This window comes from Lagopus leucura, unplaced genomic scaffold (assembly GCF_019238085.1).
Source record: "Lagopus leucura isolate 7727_CA_CO unplaced genomic scaffold, USGS_WTPT01 Super-Scaffold_100001, whole genome shotgun sequence".
Taxonomy (NCBI): Eukaryota; Metazoa; Chordata; class Aves; order Galliformes; family Phasianidae; genus Lagopus; species Lagopus leucura.
The window spans coordinates 30,410,490-30,430,887 of NW_024962262.1; the positions used below are offsets into that span (position 1 = coordinate 30,410,490).

The following is a 20,398-nucleotide window of genomic DNA, read 5'->3' on the forward strand; positions in this document are numbered from 1 at the left end:
TTTGTTTCCGTCCCCTTCGTCCGGTATGCGTCGGGCCCCGCCCGGGCCGGGACGGGAAGGGAAGGGAAGGGAAGGGAAGGGAAGGGGAGTTTACATTAGATATACTTTTTCTATCACTTGATTTTATTAGTGAAAATGAATTTTTTTTTTCCTCTGGAATGTTAAGTTTTAATAAAAAATCTTTCAAAAGCTGTAAATTAATTATAGCTTTCTGTTCTAAGAAAATTGTTTTCCATGCATGCTTTGAGATGTGTACTTTCTTACATGCCTGCCTCTACATCTGAGGAATATTATCATAAAACCTGAAAAGTTAAATAAGCTTAGGAAATGATAAAGTTTTTCATCTTCCTGCTTTTTCTGGTTGTGGTCGCTTATATAGCTGGCAGGGGATAGAATCAGGATAGCTGACCCAAACTGGCCAAACAGTTATTCCATACAATATGATATTATGTAGAAATACAAAACTGAGGAATTTGACTGAAGGGGTGCTGCCACCGGATGGGAGCTGGCTGAGAAGTGATCAGCAGGTGGTAGGTAATTGCATTGTGCATCACTTCCTTTGTATATTTTATTATCATCATAATCATCATCATTTTCCTTTCATTTTCTATCCTTTCTGCCTTTATCTGAAATCACAACTTTGTTTTGTTTTGTTTTCTATTTTCCCAATTGTCTCCTTCATCCCTTTGGAGAGAGGGAAGTCAGAGAAGGGCTGTGTAGTGTTTGGCTACCTGCTGGGTTGAACAACAACAGAGATTCATTTCCTTCTGTTCAGATGATCAATTCTCCCTTCAGTGAATAGACTATGCCTGCTTTTTGAAAGATATTCCTCTTTGGGTATTCACCTTGTCAGTCTTCTGCTGTAAAAATCTTTTTTCTTTTTTGAGTGTAAAACCTTTTTATACCTTTGCTTTGACTATGCAATACAAAAAAAAAAAAAAAAAAAAAAAAAAAAAAAAAAAAAAAAAAAAAAAGATAAATCTAATCATACATAACACAAATGTTGTTGTCATTGCTATTTTTTTGTTGTTGTTGCAGTTGGGGGGAGGGTATCAGAGGTGGCCTCTGTGAGAAAAGACTGGTGCTGACCCATACTGGATCTTCTATCTTGATCCACAACAGACCCACAACTGGCCAAAGCAGAGCCCATCAGCTAAGCTGATGGCACCTAGTGAAATCATATTTTTAAAAGGGCAAATCACCACATGGCAGTAAGTGGTGAGGAAAAAGTGAGAAACTATCCTGCAGACATCAAAGTCACTGAAGATGGGGTGGGAGGAAGATGGGGTGGGAGGAAGTGCTTCAGATGCTGGAGCAGAGATTTTTCTGCAATACATGGGGAAGAGCATGGTAGAACACTTTCTGAAGGACTACAGCAGGAGAAAAGTGTGAAGAGAACGAGGAGCAGCAGAAAGCAACTGTAATAGACTCAGCATATTCCTTCATTCCCCTTGACACTCTGCTACCAGGACTTGGGAATGAGGGTGTCAACGGTTTACAGGCTGGTTCAGCCCAGTTCTGTGACTAGCAGGGTGGAGGGATTTCACAAAATCCATGCCTCAGGAAAAAGGAAAAAGGAAACAGAGGACCCAAAAATAAGTAAACAGCGGCAACGATTTGAGGAGAAACAAACTAATTTACTAAACATAGTATTGGAATGCAAGATAACACACTATAATACAATATAATTAGAATTGAAGCTGATAAATCAAATATAATGAGAGTGTCTGAAAGGTGGATAGGCCTCACCATAATGCTGAAGTGAGATGGGCAGTCTGGTTGAGAAGCAGGAAGACAAAGAAGAGCCAACAAAGAAGAGCTGATGGAGAAGAGCACATCAGGTGACATTCCCAGGGGTTGTTATCTCTGACTGCAAAGCCCCCTGAAGAATGTAGTTCTTCTCTTCCGGACAGGTGCCCAGAACTTGAGCATTAACAGTTAAACTCCCAGTGCACTACATGATATTATGATGTGGAATACTGAAAACCAAAACTCAAAAAACCATGACATTCCACCCCTTATTCCACATCACTACATCATGCTTAATATATACAAACAAACTGTAATTACCAAACATTAAAACATGTACACACAAACCTATGTATATACGACATGGCACTCCAGAAAGAATTGAGTCAGATAATGAAACACATTTCAAGAATTCTCTTGCAAAAACTTGGGCCAAAGATCACAGAGTTGAGTAGATTTATCATATCTCCTACCATGCACCAGCTTCTGGTAAAATTGAACACTACAATGGGTTGTCATGGGTACCATGACAGAGGGAAAGAAGTAAACTGTGATCTAAAAGAAAAAAAAAAAAAAAGTTTTAGTTTTTTTGTTTGTTTGCTTTTTTTATATTTCACCATTCTTTCTCAAATTTAATTGACAGTAAACAAAATTATTTTTCCCCAGGATGAATGTATTTTTCCTGTGATGGTAATTGGTGACCTCCCTGTCTTTTCTTCAGTCAACTAGCTCCTTAATTTTATTTTGTCTGTGTGTCATCCTGAGGAGAGGGAGTGAGAAAAAACCTAGGTGGCAACCTAGCAGCTAGTGAAGGTAAAGTCAACATGCAGAGGTAGTGAACAGTCCTCCTTTTCATGCTCAATAGCAGTTGAGCAATGTAAGGAGGTTTTAGAAAAAGAACAGTACAACAAAGAAGAAAGAAAATAAAACAAAAAATTTACCATGTATACATCTCTGGTGCACTGCATCATGTACTGGGGCATTTAAGAAATGTGGAGGTTTGGTTTTTAAGGACATAGTTTAATGCTGGACTTTATATTGCTAACTGATTTTTGAACTTGGTAACATATAAATATAAATATATAGATATAATATATAAGTGATTCTATGATTCTAAACAACCACTATATCAACAGCAACAATGGAAATGAACAAAGAAATAAAACCAATGAAACATCTACTACACAGCAGAGCTTTCATATAAGACACAAATATACAAGATAGGAATTGTCAGCCTAGAAAAATGTAACTAAGGGAGATATGACAGAGTTCTATAAAATCTTAAGGAAAACATGAATATATTATTCACTGTCTTGTCCCAGCAAAAGAACAAGAATACATCAAAATAAAACAGACAGCAATTTAATAGTAAATTAAAGGAAGTAGTTATTCATGAAAATAAGTATGCTAATTAGCTTAATAAAGATATTTTTACATTCTTATGATCTCCATGTAGAAAAATAAGCAGAGGCAGGGAGTAATATTCTCTTTCAGGTAGTGGAAGAAATTGTGGAATGCTATTACATGTTCTACCATAGTGATAAAGAGATCATCTCTCCCTGCTCTTAGCATTCCAGTATTGGAATTGGAAATTGTTACTTGCCAAACATACAAATAAAAGAAAGTAACAGTGAGTTTCTTTTCTTCAAAGTATAGTAAGAATTACAAAAGGATCTCTGAAAAAAATTTCTTGACATGGATTAATTTGGAAAAACCAGGGAGAAAAGTGTAAATAATTTGTTTTAATAAATGTAGTAATCTCATCTATTTGACTATCAGCAAACAAAAATAACAAGTACTTCTCTTTTTCTGTTTTAACGTAAAATATGTTGAAATTATATGTCGTACTTTTTCTGCGTGTGCTATTCAGGAAAAGGACAGAAGGGTTTCTAAGCTCCCCAATATCTCTGCATGGACAAAAGCATAACTAGAAGAAAATTCTATTCCAAGTGAAACTCTGTGAAATAAAATACCCTTTTTTGACCTTCTGATTTTTACTGCTGTTTATTGTGTTTTAACATATGCATGTTTCTGAAGTAACTTTCATTAACGTGAGTGTTTCTTATCTTCCAATAAAACACTTAAATTGTTACCTATCATCTTTATAACTCTCTGTATATACAACTTTATGTATATCTATATACAGCAAAGATTGTAAGAGATAATTAGTAAAAGTTGCAACAGGTTCTTAAATAATTAATTAGGTCTCTCTCTCTTCCTGAATTTTCTCCACAAATGTATGTTAAGTTTTCTGCTCATATATATTATAGATGTGTTTTTCTTTGGTAGTATTCATATGTCAAAGCCTAAGAATTATGTAAAATATTGCTTTGAATTATGTTTGCTCTGTTCTCCAGTTTTTGAAGTCACAGAAAGAGAATATTCTATGCATTTTCTGACCATATGTAGCTTACTCATGTCTGCATCCTTCCATTCTGATCTTGAAAGCTTTCTATTCATTAATAATATATTATAAAAAATATCCCTCTTTCCTCTGATGTTATAAGAAACACACCTTTGATTGCCTCTCAAACCAAACATGTAAGAAAGACTGTTGATGGTATTCTGCATCCAAACTAATAATTTATTTCTTCTAAAACATTAGTCAAATCCGTCAAGGAAAAGATTCTCTCTTGCCTATGACAAATCTTACTATCATTCTGAGACAATCAACATTTTTATTAACATTTTCCCTAACATTTTACATACTCTGAAATTTAACAAAATGAAAATGGATTTTATTGCGAAATTGACATGTATGTTTTTTCTTCCCATTTTGTCCTACTTAATATTACTAAATATAAAAGGCCAATACAAAGTTTACATTGCTTAGGACTAGACCTTCTACATGTTACTAATGTTTGATCTCCTCTGTAGTGCACCAAGAGTCCAAATACGGAATTATTGTGCTTTGTGTATTCTTTTCTGTTTACTGAGTAAGAAATAAAGTAAAATGTGTGTCACAGTCCACCAATCTGAAATGGAAATTATGCGCTGTGTGCTCTAAGATGAAGTACAAAGTAATGTGGAAGTGTTCAGGAGTGCAAAGTTCAATGAATTAATGCTAATACACTGAAGGGAGCCAAATCTGAAATTTTAATTTTGCAGAAAGTTTCTTGGAGTGAATCACTTTTCAAACTACACCAATATTAAGAATAAAAACTGTTATAATGTACAGCAAAGCATTTTAAATACTTGCTTTTCCTCCAAAATATTTACCTCTTGGATTCCTCCAGTACAAGCAGCAGTCATTACCTCAGCACTTAAATGCTATTAAGCAACTCAAGCTCTCTGATTCATCAGTAAGACAGATTTTCCATACCTCTGATACCACAAATACCTATTCCTTACCTCAACTCTGCTTTCAATTAATCTCCACCATAGACAACCTCACAGTACCATATTTCAAGCAACTCTGCACAACTTGAATAACGTTTTCCTTCCTCTTTCTGAAGTGCTTATTTTTCAATTTTTTACCTTCCTGTGGCTGTATCATTTGGAAATATCAAAGATCCTTTAAGTGCAGAATACATTCAGGTCCTTTCTTACGTCTTTTTATTATTATTATTGTTATTATTTACAGTTGTTGACCTTGAATTTTGCATTGTTTAATTTCTTGTTGTTGTAGTGACCACGAGATGGTGGAGTTCAAGATCCTGAGTGGAAGAAGTGAAGCAAAAAGTAGGATTGCTATCCTGGACTTTAGGAGAGCCAACTTCAATCTCTTCCGGGGCCTACTTGGAGCTGTTTCATGGGCTAGGGTGTTGGAAGGCAAGGGGGCGAGAGATGGTCGGCATTTAAGCAGCTCTTCTTCCAAGCTCAGGATCGGTGTGTCCCTGTGAGGAAGAAATCGGGAAAGGGTGGCAGGAGACCTGTGTGGATGAGCAAGGAGCTCGTGCACAAACTCAAAGGAAAGAAGAAGGCCCATGAAATGTGGAAAAAGGGTCTGACTACTTGGGAAGAATATAGGAATGTTGTCAGGGTCTGCAGGGATGCGACAAGGAAGGCTAAAGCCCACCTGGAATTAAATCTGGCAAAGGGGATAAAGGATAATAAAAAAGGTTTTTTCAAGTACATTAACAGTAAAAGGAAGACTAGGGAGAATGTGGCTCCCCTGCTAAGTGGCGGGGGTGTTCTGGTAACGGGGGATGCTGAGAAGGCGGAGATATTAAATGCCTTCTTTGCTTCTGTTTTCAGTGAAAAAGCTCCCCCTCGGGAATCTGAGACCCTGGAGGTTAGTGAGAGGATCTGGGGAATGGAAGACCTCCCTTCAGTCAGGGAAGAGGTGGTCCAGGAGCGCCTAGGCAACACCAATGTTCACAAATCCATGGGACCCGATGGGATTCATCCACGGGTGCTGAGGGAGCTGGCAGAGGTGATTGCTGAACCGCTTTCGGTCATCTTTGAGAAGTCTTGGAGGACATGGGAGGTGCCTGAAGACTGGAAGATAGCCAACATCACCCCCGTCTTCAAAAAAGGCAAGAAGGAAGACCCAGGCAATTATAGGCCAGTCAGCCTCACCTCTGTCCCTGGAAAGGTGATGGAATAGCTTGTACTGGATGTCATCTCCAGACAACTGGAAGAAGAGGAGGTTATCAGGAGTAGTCAGCACGGGTTCACAAGGGGGAGGTCGTGCTTGACCAACCTGGTAGCCTTCTATGATGTTGTCTCTGGCTGGGTGGACAGGGGGAGAGCAGTGGATGTAGTCTACCTTGATTTCAGCAAGGCATTTGATGCTGTCCCCCACAACATCCTTATAACAAAGCTGAGGAAGTGTGGGATAGATGAGTGGACAGTGAGGTGGGTTGAGAACTGGCTGACTGGCAGAGCACAGAGGGTCGTCGTTGGCGGTGCAGAGTCCAGTTGGAGGCCTGTAACTAGCGGTGTTCCTCAGGGGTCTGTGCTGGGTCCGGTCTTGTTCAACATCTTCATCAATGACCTTGATGAGGGGATAATGGCCACCCTCAGCAAGTTTGCTGATGATACGAAGTTGGGAGGATTGGCTGACACGCCTGAAAGCTGTGTTGCCATTCAGCAAGACCTGGATAGGCTGGAGAGCTGGGCAGAAAAAAACCGGATGAGGTTTAACAAAAGCAAGTGTAGAGTCTTGCATCTGGGGTGGAATAATTCCATGCACCAGTACAGGTTGGGGGATGACCTGCTGGAGGGGAGCTCTGCAGAGAGGGACCTGGGTGTCCTGGTGGACAACAGGTTGGCCATGAGCCAGCAGTGTGCCCTTGTGGCCAAAAAGGCCAATGGCTTACTGGGGTGCATTAAAAAGAGCGTGGCCAGCAGGTCAAAGGAGGTGATCCTCCCCCTCTACTCTGCCCTGGTAAGACCTCATCTGGAGTACTGCGTCCAGTTCTGGGCTCCCCAGTACAAAAAAGGATCTCTTGGAAAGAGTCCAGCGGAGGGCCACAAAGATGATGAAGGGCCTGGAGCATCTCTCCTATGAAGAAAGGCTGAGTGAACTGGGTCTGTTCAGCCTTGAGAAAAGAAGACTGAGAGGGGACCTGATCCAGGTCTATAAATATTTGAAGTGTAGGGGGCAGAATGGCGAGGCCAGACTCTTTTCAGTGGTGAGTGGAGACAGGACAAGGGGAAATGGCCAGAAACTGCAGCATAGGAAGTTCCGCACGAACATGCGCAAGAACTTCTTTACAGTGAGGGTGACGGAGCACTGGAACAGGCTGCCCAGGGAGGTGGTGGAGTCTCCTTCTCTGGAGATGTTCAAGACCTGCCTGGATGCCTACCTGTGCGACCTGCTGTAGGGAACCTGCTTTGGCAGGGGGGTTGGACTCGATGATCTCTGGAGGTCCCTTCCAACCCCTACAGTTCTGTGATTCTGTGATTCTGTGATTCTTACAACCTCAATTATTTTAACTTTCAGTGTCATTCATTTTTTTTTTCCATATTTTATCCAGTCTTCCTATTTATTGACAAATTCTTCCTATGACTTTGTGTCATCAGCATTTTTCATCAATACATTTCTACTTTCTGTGCTAAGATCATTAATGGAAATGCTAAGACTTAGACTTGAAGTGTATAATTCATTTTTATGAATTAGAATCCAACTCCTTTATTGAGTCAGCTACAATAGGATAATCTCTGAAAAAGGGACTGCTTGTGCTGATACACTACAAATATACTGAAGAATAGCACATAAAAATCTATAGATATTTTCAAGGCAATACACAAAGAAAGAATGGATTCTAGTCATTATTTACAGATTAGAAAAAAAAAAAAGAAAGAAATGATTAGAAAATGACAAAGAAAGCATTTATTCTTAATAAAATTTATCAATAATAGAGAGGATTGAAGAAACCGTACATTTAAAAATTAAAAAATAAAAGCCACATAATCATCAATTGGTGACAGTGTAAAATAATCAACCATCTTCAAGAAAATGATAATTCTGCAGAAAAGTATGAACTAATGAAAGCTCTTGGAGTTCATCACAGCAGTAAAAATCCAAAGCATAACATTGCACTAGGGCTTGTAAGAGATTATTCTTTTACATCATTGTCTCAAAGCTTGCTAGAGACACAGATGAACAAGTCCAAGCAAGTCCTGGGAAAGGGTTGTGAAATCATTTGTCTGAGGGACACAGATGGACAAGGCCAGGGGCAAGGAGAGAGAGATAAGCTGCGGCTTAATGGCTGTGAAGCGGTCTTTTGTGTGGGCTTATCTCGAGGCACATGGCCATCTCAGAGGGTACTCACAGGACTCTTGCTCAAGCACGCAGGGATGTCATGTAGGCAGAAAAAGAAGGATAAAATGGGGACCTACAATCATGAGATTTAGGTTTTCTGGCAACAGATTCCTCATGAAGAAGAAGAGGTTTCTGACATGAGAAGCCTCACAACCTGCCTCTCTCCCTCCTGGACTTGCTTTGTGCTCTACTAGCATGCTGAAGAAGAACAAATGCGTCTGCCATTAGATTCCTCACTACAGAATTCCTGCATGCTGATGAACTCTCCCGGGCCTGCTACATGAGTCTTGCTGCTTCCTCCCAGATTGGCTCTGTGACTTCTTCCTGCTACATGCTTGCTGCAAAAGGCTGGCCACATTGCTGCTCTACCTCCTTCTGCTTTTGCCTCGGACCTTTGAAACGTCGTGCATTGGGACCGCTGCTGGATCCTGGTGGTGACTATCTCCGCTTTATGCAATTCTTACTTCTTTCCTATCTTTTCTATCTCCCTCCTTCCTTCCCAGTCTCCCTAATTAGGATTTATAATAAACTGATTGGACCAACAGTTGAACCATTGTTTCTTAATCTCACGCTGGATATACAGATATTAAAAGAACCTCATCTTCCTCCTATAAATTGGAGCAAGACACTGCTCTCAAAGTGTCAATGAATGTCAGTTGGTGAAATTTAATACATTTGCTTCATACACACTTCTATGTCAGATGCTATTTTGTCAGATTATCCATCTACTGATGTCTGTTGCACACCAAGGAAATAGAATGAAATATTGGGAGGGTTGAACTTCTATTGCCATACCACCAATATCTGACTCCGGTGTCATGGATCAATAAAATTGGAAGCACTACTTTTGGAGCAGCTCCTCATTTTACTGAAAACCAAAAACCAAAAACACCTGGCCAAGTGAGAAATTGATAAAAAGTAGACCTTGTAAGAGAGAATGTCTTCCTAGGCTTGATCCCAATTTAAGTCAGGTTAAGCTAACTGTTGAAGTTTTGAGGACCCCAAGCAGGAGAGAATACAAATGAGGGTTGTTTGTGATAAAAAATGATGGAGCCATTGGGCGATTATTAGAAACTGGCTCTTCAAACCACATATGTGCTTAAGAAATGAATAGTATAATGAAAAAAAAAAATCAGAAAAGAGAGGTCTAACCTAGTATAATCTAGAAATGACACTAGCTCCCCCAAAAGACTACCAAACCCTAGAATTCCTTAAGGTGCTTAAAAGATCTATTCCAATACTGCAAATTCATATGAAATGTCACAGGTGACATTTTATGTCAGCCCAGTTATGCTCTGTAGTGGTATGCTAAGCCAGAATTTATTTATTTATTTATTTATTTATTTGTCTGTCTATCCGTCTATTTATTTATTTATTTTCTTACTTACTTAGTTATTTTATTTATTTATTTATTTATTTAGCCTGTATATACACTGCTTTCACAGTTTCCTTAAAGAATCAGTTATCGATGCACTGAGTACATGGGAATGGTTTCTAGCTATCCTGATTGAAGTTAGATATCAGTTAGTGAGCAACAAATGAAAAGCTTATTTTACATTTTAATGTCTGCACTTTCCTACTGAGTTCTTGACTTTCAAATGTGTTGCAAAATGTTTATGTGAAGTTATTTTAAAAGGACTGGATGATTTTGCAACATTTTGTTCTGTAAGATGTTAATCTAGCTCTAACTCATAATTGAAGTTGCAATTTTTGTTCTATAGGACCAAATTCACAGATTACTTTTTCTTCAAAACCTTCCTCGTTCTATACCGCTTTATGTTTTCTTCCTTTTGCTCTAATGCACAGCTTATGTACTATCTCTGCTTCCGAATGTTTGTATAGCTGCTTCCCCTTCAATTTGTGGACATTTTTAATATAATATTTACCAGTACTCCAGTTGATCTTTCTAGAGAATATAATTTCCTAAATTCACACTGTGAAATAAGATGACGCAAGTTTGTCCAGAGGGGAAGATGGAAATATTCAGAACATCTTTCTATGAGTTGCCTTCCAAAGAAACCAATATTTCTCTGCTAAATGTAGAGTTTGCTGAGGGAAAATTTGTCTTTAAATTATGAAAGCCAGACTCTAAAAAATCCCCTCAATTTCTATGTTTGAACCTCAGTGTTTTTTGGAAATCGTATTAATGTTGACAGCACACAGGTTCTGTTTCATTTCATGTTTATTTGTATTCAAATATAACAGATATTTATAGAAGTTGAGAAAAATATATATAATGTCTACAGGTTAACTTAGGTTTATAAACCCTTACATATGTAACACAGATGTGCTGGACATATAGTCCTATTATTACGTATATACCAATGTGAGTTAAAAATATAACATATGTCTGAGTCATTTAAATATATGTAAAAATTACAGATAATGCTGTATCACTGTGTTCTTTTATTTTAGCTTGTTTAACTTACTGAAGCTTTGGGATTCAGTGTGATTTTTTGATGGATGCTGAATTAAATATTACAGCAAGTAGCATTTTACAACAGTGACCACACTGTTCCCAATATCCCCTTAAAATGCCAATGAGTGACATTTAATTTCCATGTATTATTCAAAACCTGCTTGTTTCCACAAAAAAGATATTTATCTCTACTCCAAAGATAAAGAGAAAAGGCTGCTTACCTCTTGCTGAATTTTAGCAAGATACATCAAAAAAGGTAACAGAAATATTAAAGTAAAATCAGCTTAGAGCAAGAAAGAAAATATAGTTGCTACTTTCTGAATGCTATGTGCAAGGAATAATTAGTTAATATTGATGAAATTTAATGACTATTATAGCACTATTTCTATTTGAGAATGATAAGGGTGTTTTTTTTCTTTTATGCTGGAAACAAGAGAGATCAACAAGAAGTCTCTAAGGTGATTCAGAATGGGGCACTCTAAACTGACCTTACATAATTGACTTCATTAAAAAAAAAAAAATCAAATGAAGAGGATGATTCTCTATAATCAATTATATTTGATTCATAATTCATACTAGGATTGGATTTATGCAGAGTAAGTCATATTCATAGCTATGTTGTTTATAAATACAACTACAATATGTTGCAATAACAAGTCCTTATCTGCATAAAATATAGGAGGAGATGTTGAAGTTGTCATATTCACTGATTACTTCATTTGAAACTCAAAGATAGACTGATGATTGCAGAACCTTAAACAGTATTACATAGGATCTTTGTCCATAGTCATGAGGCCATAGAGGTATATATTGGCTTTATTGCACGTTATGTTATAATGTGGATATGCATAATGCCTTTTCAATTACTGCCTATATATACATTTTCTCTCTCCTCAACTGCAATCAAAAGAAAATCTACCTGAAAATATTCTTTCACTTTTTTTTTTTTTTTTTTTTTTTTTCCCAATTCACGTCTTGGAACCACAGTATAATTTAAGTTAGAATGTACCTCTAGAAATCTCGTCATCCAATCCCATTCTTAAAGTAAAGCCAACACGTAAAATGTTATTCAGGACCTTGTGCAGTAGAGTTCCAAGCACCTGCAAGAACTAAGCTTCTACAGCAGTGTGTGCAACATGGGAATTTTTAAACATAATTATTGAAAAGACAAATGTGACCACATCTCAGCACAAAAAAAAAAAAAAAAGACTATAACAATAGCAGTTGATGTGTTAAAATAGTGTTTTAACAACTCTGGTATAAGAAGTACAAAAATCTATCAAATTGTTTTTTTGTTTTTTGTTTTGTTTTGTTTTTCTCATTGTATTGTTATAATTATTTATGTAATATCAGTAATACTGGCTTTTTTTTTTTTTTTAATTCCAGCATAAATTAAATGGTTTTTTTTTTTTTGTCCCTTTTTGTTGTAGTTTCAATAGAAATATATTTAAAAAATAAAATAAGTTTTATTACCTATGTACTTTATAACATAGTTAATTATTATTTGTTACCTGTTTTATATGTGTCCCAATACAGTTCCTCTTTAGTCAGTGCAGCCCAGACAAGCCAGAATATTGGACATCTGTGGTATACAACCTCTCTGGTCAAACCATTCTAATGTCTAAACACTTTATCATCTTGTCATCCCATTTCTCCAGACTGTTTTGATCCCTTTGAATAACAGTTCTGCCCATTAGTGCATGAATCACTTCTAACATTTTGGAATGCACAGATCATCTTTTTTTCTCTGCCCCTTGTATTGGGTAAGGACACAGAAGCAAACCAAAGAATCATATCTTTAATTATTTGTATTAATGGCTGGTGCCATTGCTTGAACTTCTTTGTTTTTTTGCTTTGTTTTTTGTTGTTGTTGTTGTTTTTTATTTGCTTGCTTGTTTTGTTTTGTTTTTTGTTTTTTTGTTTTTGATAACAAATTACCCTACACTGCACTGGGATTGAGGTCACTGAATGAGGTTTGCTGTTTGCCTTTCTCGAAAGGAGAGAGAGGTCCTTGGGGAAAAGTAGCAGAGCTCATTGGGAGGGCTTTAAATTAGATGTGAAGGGGGGTGGGGGGAACAGAGTTCCCCCATGATATTCCCATGATAAGTAATGGGAAGACATAACTATACTAGAAAGACATGGTGCTGGCAGGGGTCTTGAATGATTTGAGAGGTGCTGGCAGCTCTGCAACACATACAAAACTCTGTGATGAGGCAGTGACTGTTGGGGCAACAGGAGAAGGCAGTGGGGAAAATCAATGGAAATACATAGAAGAAACTAAGGTCTTTTAATGGAGTGATGAGTTGCCAACTCAAGTGCCTCTACACCAATGCACACATCTTGGGAAAAAAGCAGGAGGAAAAAGCTACTGTGCTACTTGAAAACCATGATATAGTTGTCATCATCAAAACCTGGTGGGATGATTCGCCTGACTGGAGTATGGCTATAAATGGCTACAAACTGTTCAGAAGGGACAGGCGGAGAAGGAGGGGTTTGAAGTTCAGGACCACCTAAAGTACATGAATGTGCACAAGTCCATGGGACCTGATGAAATCCATCCACAGATTCTGTGAGAACTGGTGGATGAAGTTGCCAAGCCACTATCCATCATATTTGAAATGTCATGGCAGTCTGGTATAGTTCCCAATGACTGGAAAAGAGGAAACCTAACTTCCATTTCCAAGAAGGGGAAAATAAGAATCAGAGAACTACAGGCCAGACAGTCTCACCTCTGTGCCTTGCAAGATCATGGAGCAGATCCTCCTTGCAGGCCCCACTAAGGCATGTGGAAAATAAAGTTGAGGTAACTGGTGGTAACAAACATAGCTTCACCAAGGACAAATCATGCCTGACAAACTTGGTGGCCTTTCATGACAAAGCTGCAGAGTCAGTGAATTAAGGAAGAACAATTGATGTCATCTACTCGGACTTGTGCAAAGCATTTGACACTGTCTTGCATGACATTCTGCTCACCAAACAGGAGAAAAAAGGATCTGATAAATGGACCTCTTTCTGGATAAGGAATTGGCTGGATGGTTGCACTCAGAGAGTGATGGTCAATTGCTCATTGCCAAGTGAAGACCACTGAGGAGTGTCATTTCTCTGGGATTGGTGCTGGGACTGATGTTATTTAACATTTTTGTAGCCGACAAGGAAGGTGGGATTGAGTGCACCCTCAGCAACATTGCAGACAACACCAAGCTGTGTGGTGCAAGTTGGCACCTAGAAGGAAGGAATGCTGAATGGATCAGGACAGTTTTGAGAACTGAGCCTGAGCTGGCCTCATGAAGTTCAACAAGGCCAAGTCCAAAGTCCTGCACCTGAGTCAGGGCACTCTCAAGCACAAATAGTTTGGGCAGAGAATGGCTTGAGAGCAGACCTGAGGAGAAGGATTTGGGAATGTTGGCTAATGAAAGACTCAACATGATCCAGCAATGTGTTCTTTTAGCCCAGAAGGCCAACTATATTCTGGTCTGCATCAAGGGAAATGTGACCAGCAGGTTAAGGGAGGTGATTCTGCCCATCTACTCTGGTCTTGTGATGCCCCATTTGTAATACTGCATCTAGTTTGAGGGCCCCCCAACAGAAGAAGGACATTGAGCTGTTGGAGTGGGCCCAGAGGAGGGCCATAGAGATGATCAAAAGCCTGAAGCACATATCCTACAAGGAAAGGCTGAAAGACCTGGAAATCTTTAGCCTGGAGAAAAGAAGACTCCAGGGGGACCTCATAGCAGCCTTCCAGTACCTGAAAGGGGCCTACAGGAAGGATGGTGAGGAACATTTTATAGGACCATGAAGTGGCAGAACAAGGAGAAATGGTTTTAAATGGAAGAGGGTAGATTTAGACTAGATATTAAGAAGAAATTCTTCACTGTGAGATTGGTGAGACAGTGGAACAGGTAGCCCAGTGAGGTTGTAGATGCCCCCTCTCCGGAAGCATTCAAGACCAGGCTGTATGTGGCCTAGAGCAACCTAGTCTAGAGGGAGGTGTCCCTGTCTTTAGCAAGGGGCTTGGAACCAGATGACCTAGAAATCCTATCCAATCAAAACCATTCTATGATTCTGTGATTTTATGATTCTATGATTCTATGATTTATTATGTTCAGTAAGTCATGATGACTGTGAGTAACCAGCCTTGACCTTAAACACCAAGACATTTGCTAGGATGTAGGATTTTCCAGGTACAGCAAAAGATTTTTAAGTGCTTATTACCAGAAAAGTGGATGTTCAGAAAAGTTTTTTAAACTCTGATTTTTATTTCTGTTCTAATTTTCTGCATGTAACATATGCAGGTCTGAATTGTTGGTTAATTTGGTTTGACACTGATCTGTTGCTCTGCTTCATTTTTCTTCTCATGAGAACTGGCTTTGTAAACCCAATAAATTTAATTTCCCAAGCTACTCTTTGACTTGTGCACTGTTAACATTAAATTTTTATTGAGGAGTATCTTTAACCTTTACTATACAGAAATATATATAAAACAAACAAACAAAAAAAACCGTTCATGTATTAAGCATGGAAAGAAATAGAGCTATTTTTTTTTTGTGTGAGATCATCTCAGAATACACCTTGGCATTTTTTTATTCTTATAACACCTTATCTTTCCACATCATAATCTCAAAGAATTATTTCTACTTTTCTCTTTCATAATAATGGTCACCTCTTCATATTCTTACTAACTGTATGATTCAAAATCTTCAAAATATCATTACACATAATTACAACTATTACTGTCAAGGCAAGTGTACTTGTGAGAGGAATAAAAACTTCTCTCATTAAATTCTTCTAATAGCTTCAGTCCATATTACTAGAATCCAAAAACCAAAGTACTGCAATTATGGTATTTGTGCTGGTAGCATAAATAAATGAAAGTTGAAGAAGTACACACTGCTTATCTGAAATGGTAATGATACTCTGAGTCCAAACAGCCATCAAAACAGTGATTTTTGCTGAAATACATTGTAGCTTCTGATAATCAAGTTGCAGAGAAATTGAATTTCCAACGCCCTTAACTAATCAGTGATCTAAAAGTAAACAAAACTATCCTGCAAACGCATATTGATGTATTTTTGCAGTAGTAGCTAAAAGTTTTGAACACAGTCCATCCTGGAAGATTTTCTGTGGTTAGCTGTAATAGCAGTTGAACCACCCTTTCACTTAAGTTGTGCAGACTCCTCAGTGTAGCACAGAGTGACAATAAAATTGTCAGAAGTCAGAAGTACAGAGAAAACCTTGAAGCCATAAGTACCTTCTTTTTTACTAATTTACTTTTAGGATTTTAAAGTTGCTTTCATTTCTCCCCACAGAACAGTTCAGAGTTCATCATATTTGGTGCTTACAGTTCTGTAGGACTCTTATCTGGATGCCTACCAATGCTATGTTAGAATTCTTTGTTTACTGCATAGTCTATGATATTTCATATAAATGCATACCTGGTCATGAGTTAAAAAATGAATAACATTTAATACAAGTGAATTATTACCCATGATAGGAATTCTCATATCACATCAAAGTTATATTTTTTCTGTCACAGACATTTTCTATCACATGCCAATTTGAAGCTTAGAGTTTGCTTGCAAATACAAAAAATGAACAAACAAACAAACAAAAAAGCAAAACACCCCACACATACCAGACTTAGAGAAAATACAGATACTTAGCCCTGTGACTCAGCCCTGTGACCCACAGCTCTGCCTTGGTTACTAGTGCAGAGCCACACTCTCATCTTACTTACACTGGTTTCCCCTTCAGTATCTGGTCTTGTGAACTCATATAGCAACCGTTAACAGGATTGTCAGTAGAAGATCCCACTCATACCAGTAGCTGATGTTAGGATTTCATTTGCTCCCGAAGTTGGCATCCAGTTCACTCATGCAACTGGTGCTCTAGACTCAAAGTCTGTAGGATCCTTTCAAGTCCAGAGACATACGTACTTTCAAACTACAGGCACTAGGATTCTGCTCAGCCCAGTTGCTGACACCACGATTGCAGAGCCTGCACCAGTAGCTGGCATTATTGTGCAGAATTTAGGAGAAAAAAAGAAAACCTGATTAAGAAACATGAGGTAATGTATAATTTAATTACTTGTAATCATTATTTATCATAATAGACATACTGGTTCATAGATTAACAGAGAAGACTAAAAACATGTATTTCTCAACAGTAAAGCATCTCGTGGTCTGGAAAGCTCAAAGGATATCTGCAAGTGTATAGTATTGAATTTAGTTTCTGTTATACAGTATTCTGAGTTGAGCCACTCCATTAAACTTGTTGATTCCATATAATTTTTCTTTCAATATTACCACAGGAAATAAAACAAAAACACCTGTGCAGCATCTGAGGCATGGATTCATTTATGGCAGGTTCTAACATCCCTTGTATACATTCACATGTTTTCTCTTGTAACTTTCCCATGAATCATGAGTGTTGCTAGCCACTCACTCTTCCTCTAATCAGGGTCATTATCATGCAGGTATCATGCATTTTACTTTAGTTTTTCTCTCCTGGAGCCCTCCTTAGTTCTCAGCATTCTTTTCTTATGCCATTTTTCTTGCTCTGCAGATTCTTCTCTGAATATTCTTTCTTGAATCCCAACACATCTGTAACAGAACTGTCTCAAAGTACATACTTACTTATTAAAAAAGGATCAAGAATTATTAGGTTTTATTTCTATTTACTTATAGCTTCTTAGATGAGAAAGAATTGGAAAATATTAGTGAATTATCAAATAATAAAATTTCATCAGTGTATTTCTTTTAACCTGATGATTCCTATCCCTATCCCTAATCCTGTGGAAAGCTCTTTTATTCTCCTAATGACCATCGTATCAGTGCACAATGGAAGACTCTTTTCGTTCTTGGTGTTATCACTCCATCACCAGTATTTGAAAAAACATCTTGGTACTAGCCAGATATCTGCACTTTGTTATAAGATTAAAAACTTTGCAGAAAGATATAGCAAGCCAGTTGTATCAAGTATTTGCTGCCTATGAAGACTAAACCCTTTTTATCATAGAGAAATGTATACACCAGTTAGCAGAAACCAGAAAGTAAGAAACCAATTAAGATAATAACCTAATTCAGGTGCATAAAATATCTGTACCTGTGCCCATGTAGGTTATTACTGTTGTTTCATACAGTCATAGATTGGCTTGATTTGAAAGTGACCTCAAAGATCTAGTTTCAACCCCTCTGCCATTGGTAACATTGTCAGCCTCTAGATCAAGCAGTACAACAGGTGGCCCTGGGTCTCATCCAGCCAGGCTTGAAAATCTCCTGGAATGGGCATCCACAGTTTCTTTGGGCAGCCTGTTTTGGTACCTCATCATCCTCTTACTGAAATGCTTCCCTCTGACATCTAATCTAAATTTCCTCTCCTTCAGTTTAAAAGAATTTCTCCTTATCCTATCAGTACCTACCTGTGGGAGAAAACAAAACAAAACAAAAAAACGAAACAAAACAAACAAAAAAAAAAAACAGGAGAGGTGCTTCATTCCTCTGGTCATTTTTGTGGCCATTCTCTGGACCCTTTCCAAAATCTCCACATCTTTCTTTGCTGGGGGCTCCAGACATGGATGTAGTACTCCAGATGAGATCTCATGAGGGCAGAGTAGAGGACAAACACCTCCCTCACCCTGCTGACCACTCCTCTGCTGATGCAGCCCAGGATACTGTTGGCATTCTGGGCTGCAAGTGCACACTGCTGACCCATGTTAAGTCTTTCATCTGTAAGGACTCTTAACTCTTTCTCAGCAAGGCTTCTGACAAGTTCTTCTTCCAGTCTTCATACAAATCTGGAATTGTCATGACCCAAAACCAACACCTTGCACTTGACTTTGTTGAACCTAGTTAGGTTTACATGGAACCACCTTTTGAGTTTATCAAAGTCCCTCCAGATGGTATTTCTTCTTTCTGCTGAATCAACTGCATGATTCAGCTCGATATTTTATCTGTAAACTTGCTGAGGATGCACTCAATCTCATCATCTCTATCACTGATGAAAATGTTGAAGTGTACTGGTCTCAAGACCCCTGAGGGACACCACTCACCAGGCCTCCACCTGGACGTAGATGCATTGACCACAACCCTCTGGCTGCTATCTTCCAGCCAATTCCTTATCTACTGAATAGTTCACCCTTCAAATCTGTATCTCTCCAATTTAGAGACTAGGAATTCAGGACCATTTCAAAGATCTTGCAGAATTCCAGATAGTTGATATCAGTTGCCTTCCGTTTGTCCGCTCATGCTGTCATTCCATCATAGAAGGCCACTGGATCGGTTACACAAGATCTGCCCTTGGTGAAACCATGCTGACTGTCTCAGGTCACCCGCTCATTCCTCGCATGCCTTAAAATGTATTTGAGGAGGATCTGTTCCATGATCTTTCCAGGCACAGAAGTGAGAATCACTGGCTGGTAGTTCCCTAGGTCTTCATTTCTCCCTTTCTATAAGTGATATAGTGATGTTTCCCTTTTTCCAGTCACCGAAGACTTTGCCTGACAGCTGAGTCTTTTCAGATATGAAGGAAAGAGCCTCAGCAAACACCTCACCAGCTCCCTTAGAACCATGGGATGCATATTGTCCAGCCGTATGGACATATATATATACATTCAATCTCACAAGGCAGACTCAGACTTGTTCTGTTGTTACAGTTGGGAGAATTTTGCGCTTCTAGCTCCCATCTAGAGTTTCAGGGATGTGAGAGACATAAGGATCCTGGCTGACAGTGAAGACTGAGACAAAGAACTCATTAAGTACCTCAGATTTCTTCTTGTTTGCTGTAGCCAGTTCTCCTTTCTTGTTTGTATTAGATGGGGTACATACTTTCTGGCCTGTCTTTTATGACCAATGGAATAGAGGAGATTGAGTCCCTTCTTGTCATTTTTAGTATCTCCCACCAAGTTCAATTTGATCTGCACCTTGGCTTTTGTAATCCTGTATTTGCATGTCCAGACAGCATCTTTGTATTCTTCGTGGGTAATGTGTTCTTGTTTCCTCTGCCTGTGTATGTCTTTCTTATCCCATAGTTTGACCAGTAGGTCTTTGCTGAGCCATGCTGTTTTCCTGCCTCCTCTTTTTTTTCTTATACTGGGAGGCAGAGAGTTCTTGCACTCTCAAAAAGACTCCTTAAACGGTTGCCAGCTTTTCTTCACTCCTTTGTCTCTAAGGGCAGCTTCCCATGGGATTTCGCCCAGTAAATCCCTTAAATAGCCTGAAATTTGCTCTCCTGAAGTCCTGTCCTGACTGCTTTTTGCCAGGCTCGTCCTCCTCAAAATCATAAATTCTACAGCCACCACAAATCCAGCACAAACCCAGAGCCTGCTTCATCAGAATATACTTTATTTTGAATTAATTCAGTTGAAATTCTGTACTTGCAACATTTAAATATTTCCTGTTTGGGAAATAATAATGCTTTGTGTAAAAGTCTCTCCACTAGGGGCCGCACAGAGACTGTTTAAATATTACTTGTTAAACTGGAATAAAGCATTAGAGAGTAAAAATACAATCAAAACCCAACAT

The 20,398-nt window shown here is 38.4% G+C and overlaps 1 protein-coding gene across 1 annotated transcript in view; it reads left to right on the top strand.

The window, feature by feature from the left end:
* Positions 1 to 19,230, top strand: part of LOC122177400 — a 32,484-nt gene extending 13,254 nt beyond the window's left edge. Inside the window, 2 exon segments of the mRNA XM_042866774.1 lie at positions 5,756 to 7,081; positions 19,042 to 19,230. Of these exon segments, the coding sequence (XP_042722708.1) occupies positions 5,756 to 7,081; positions 19,042 to 19,230 (1,515 nt within the window).
* The last annotated feature ends 1,168 nt before the right edge of the window (positions 19,231 to 20,398 follow it).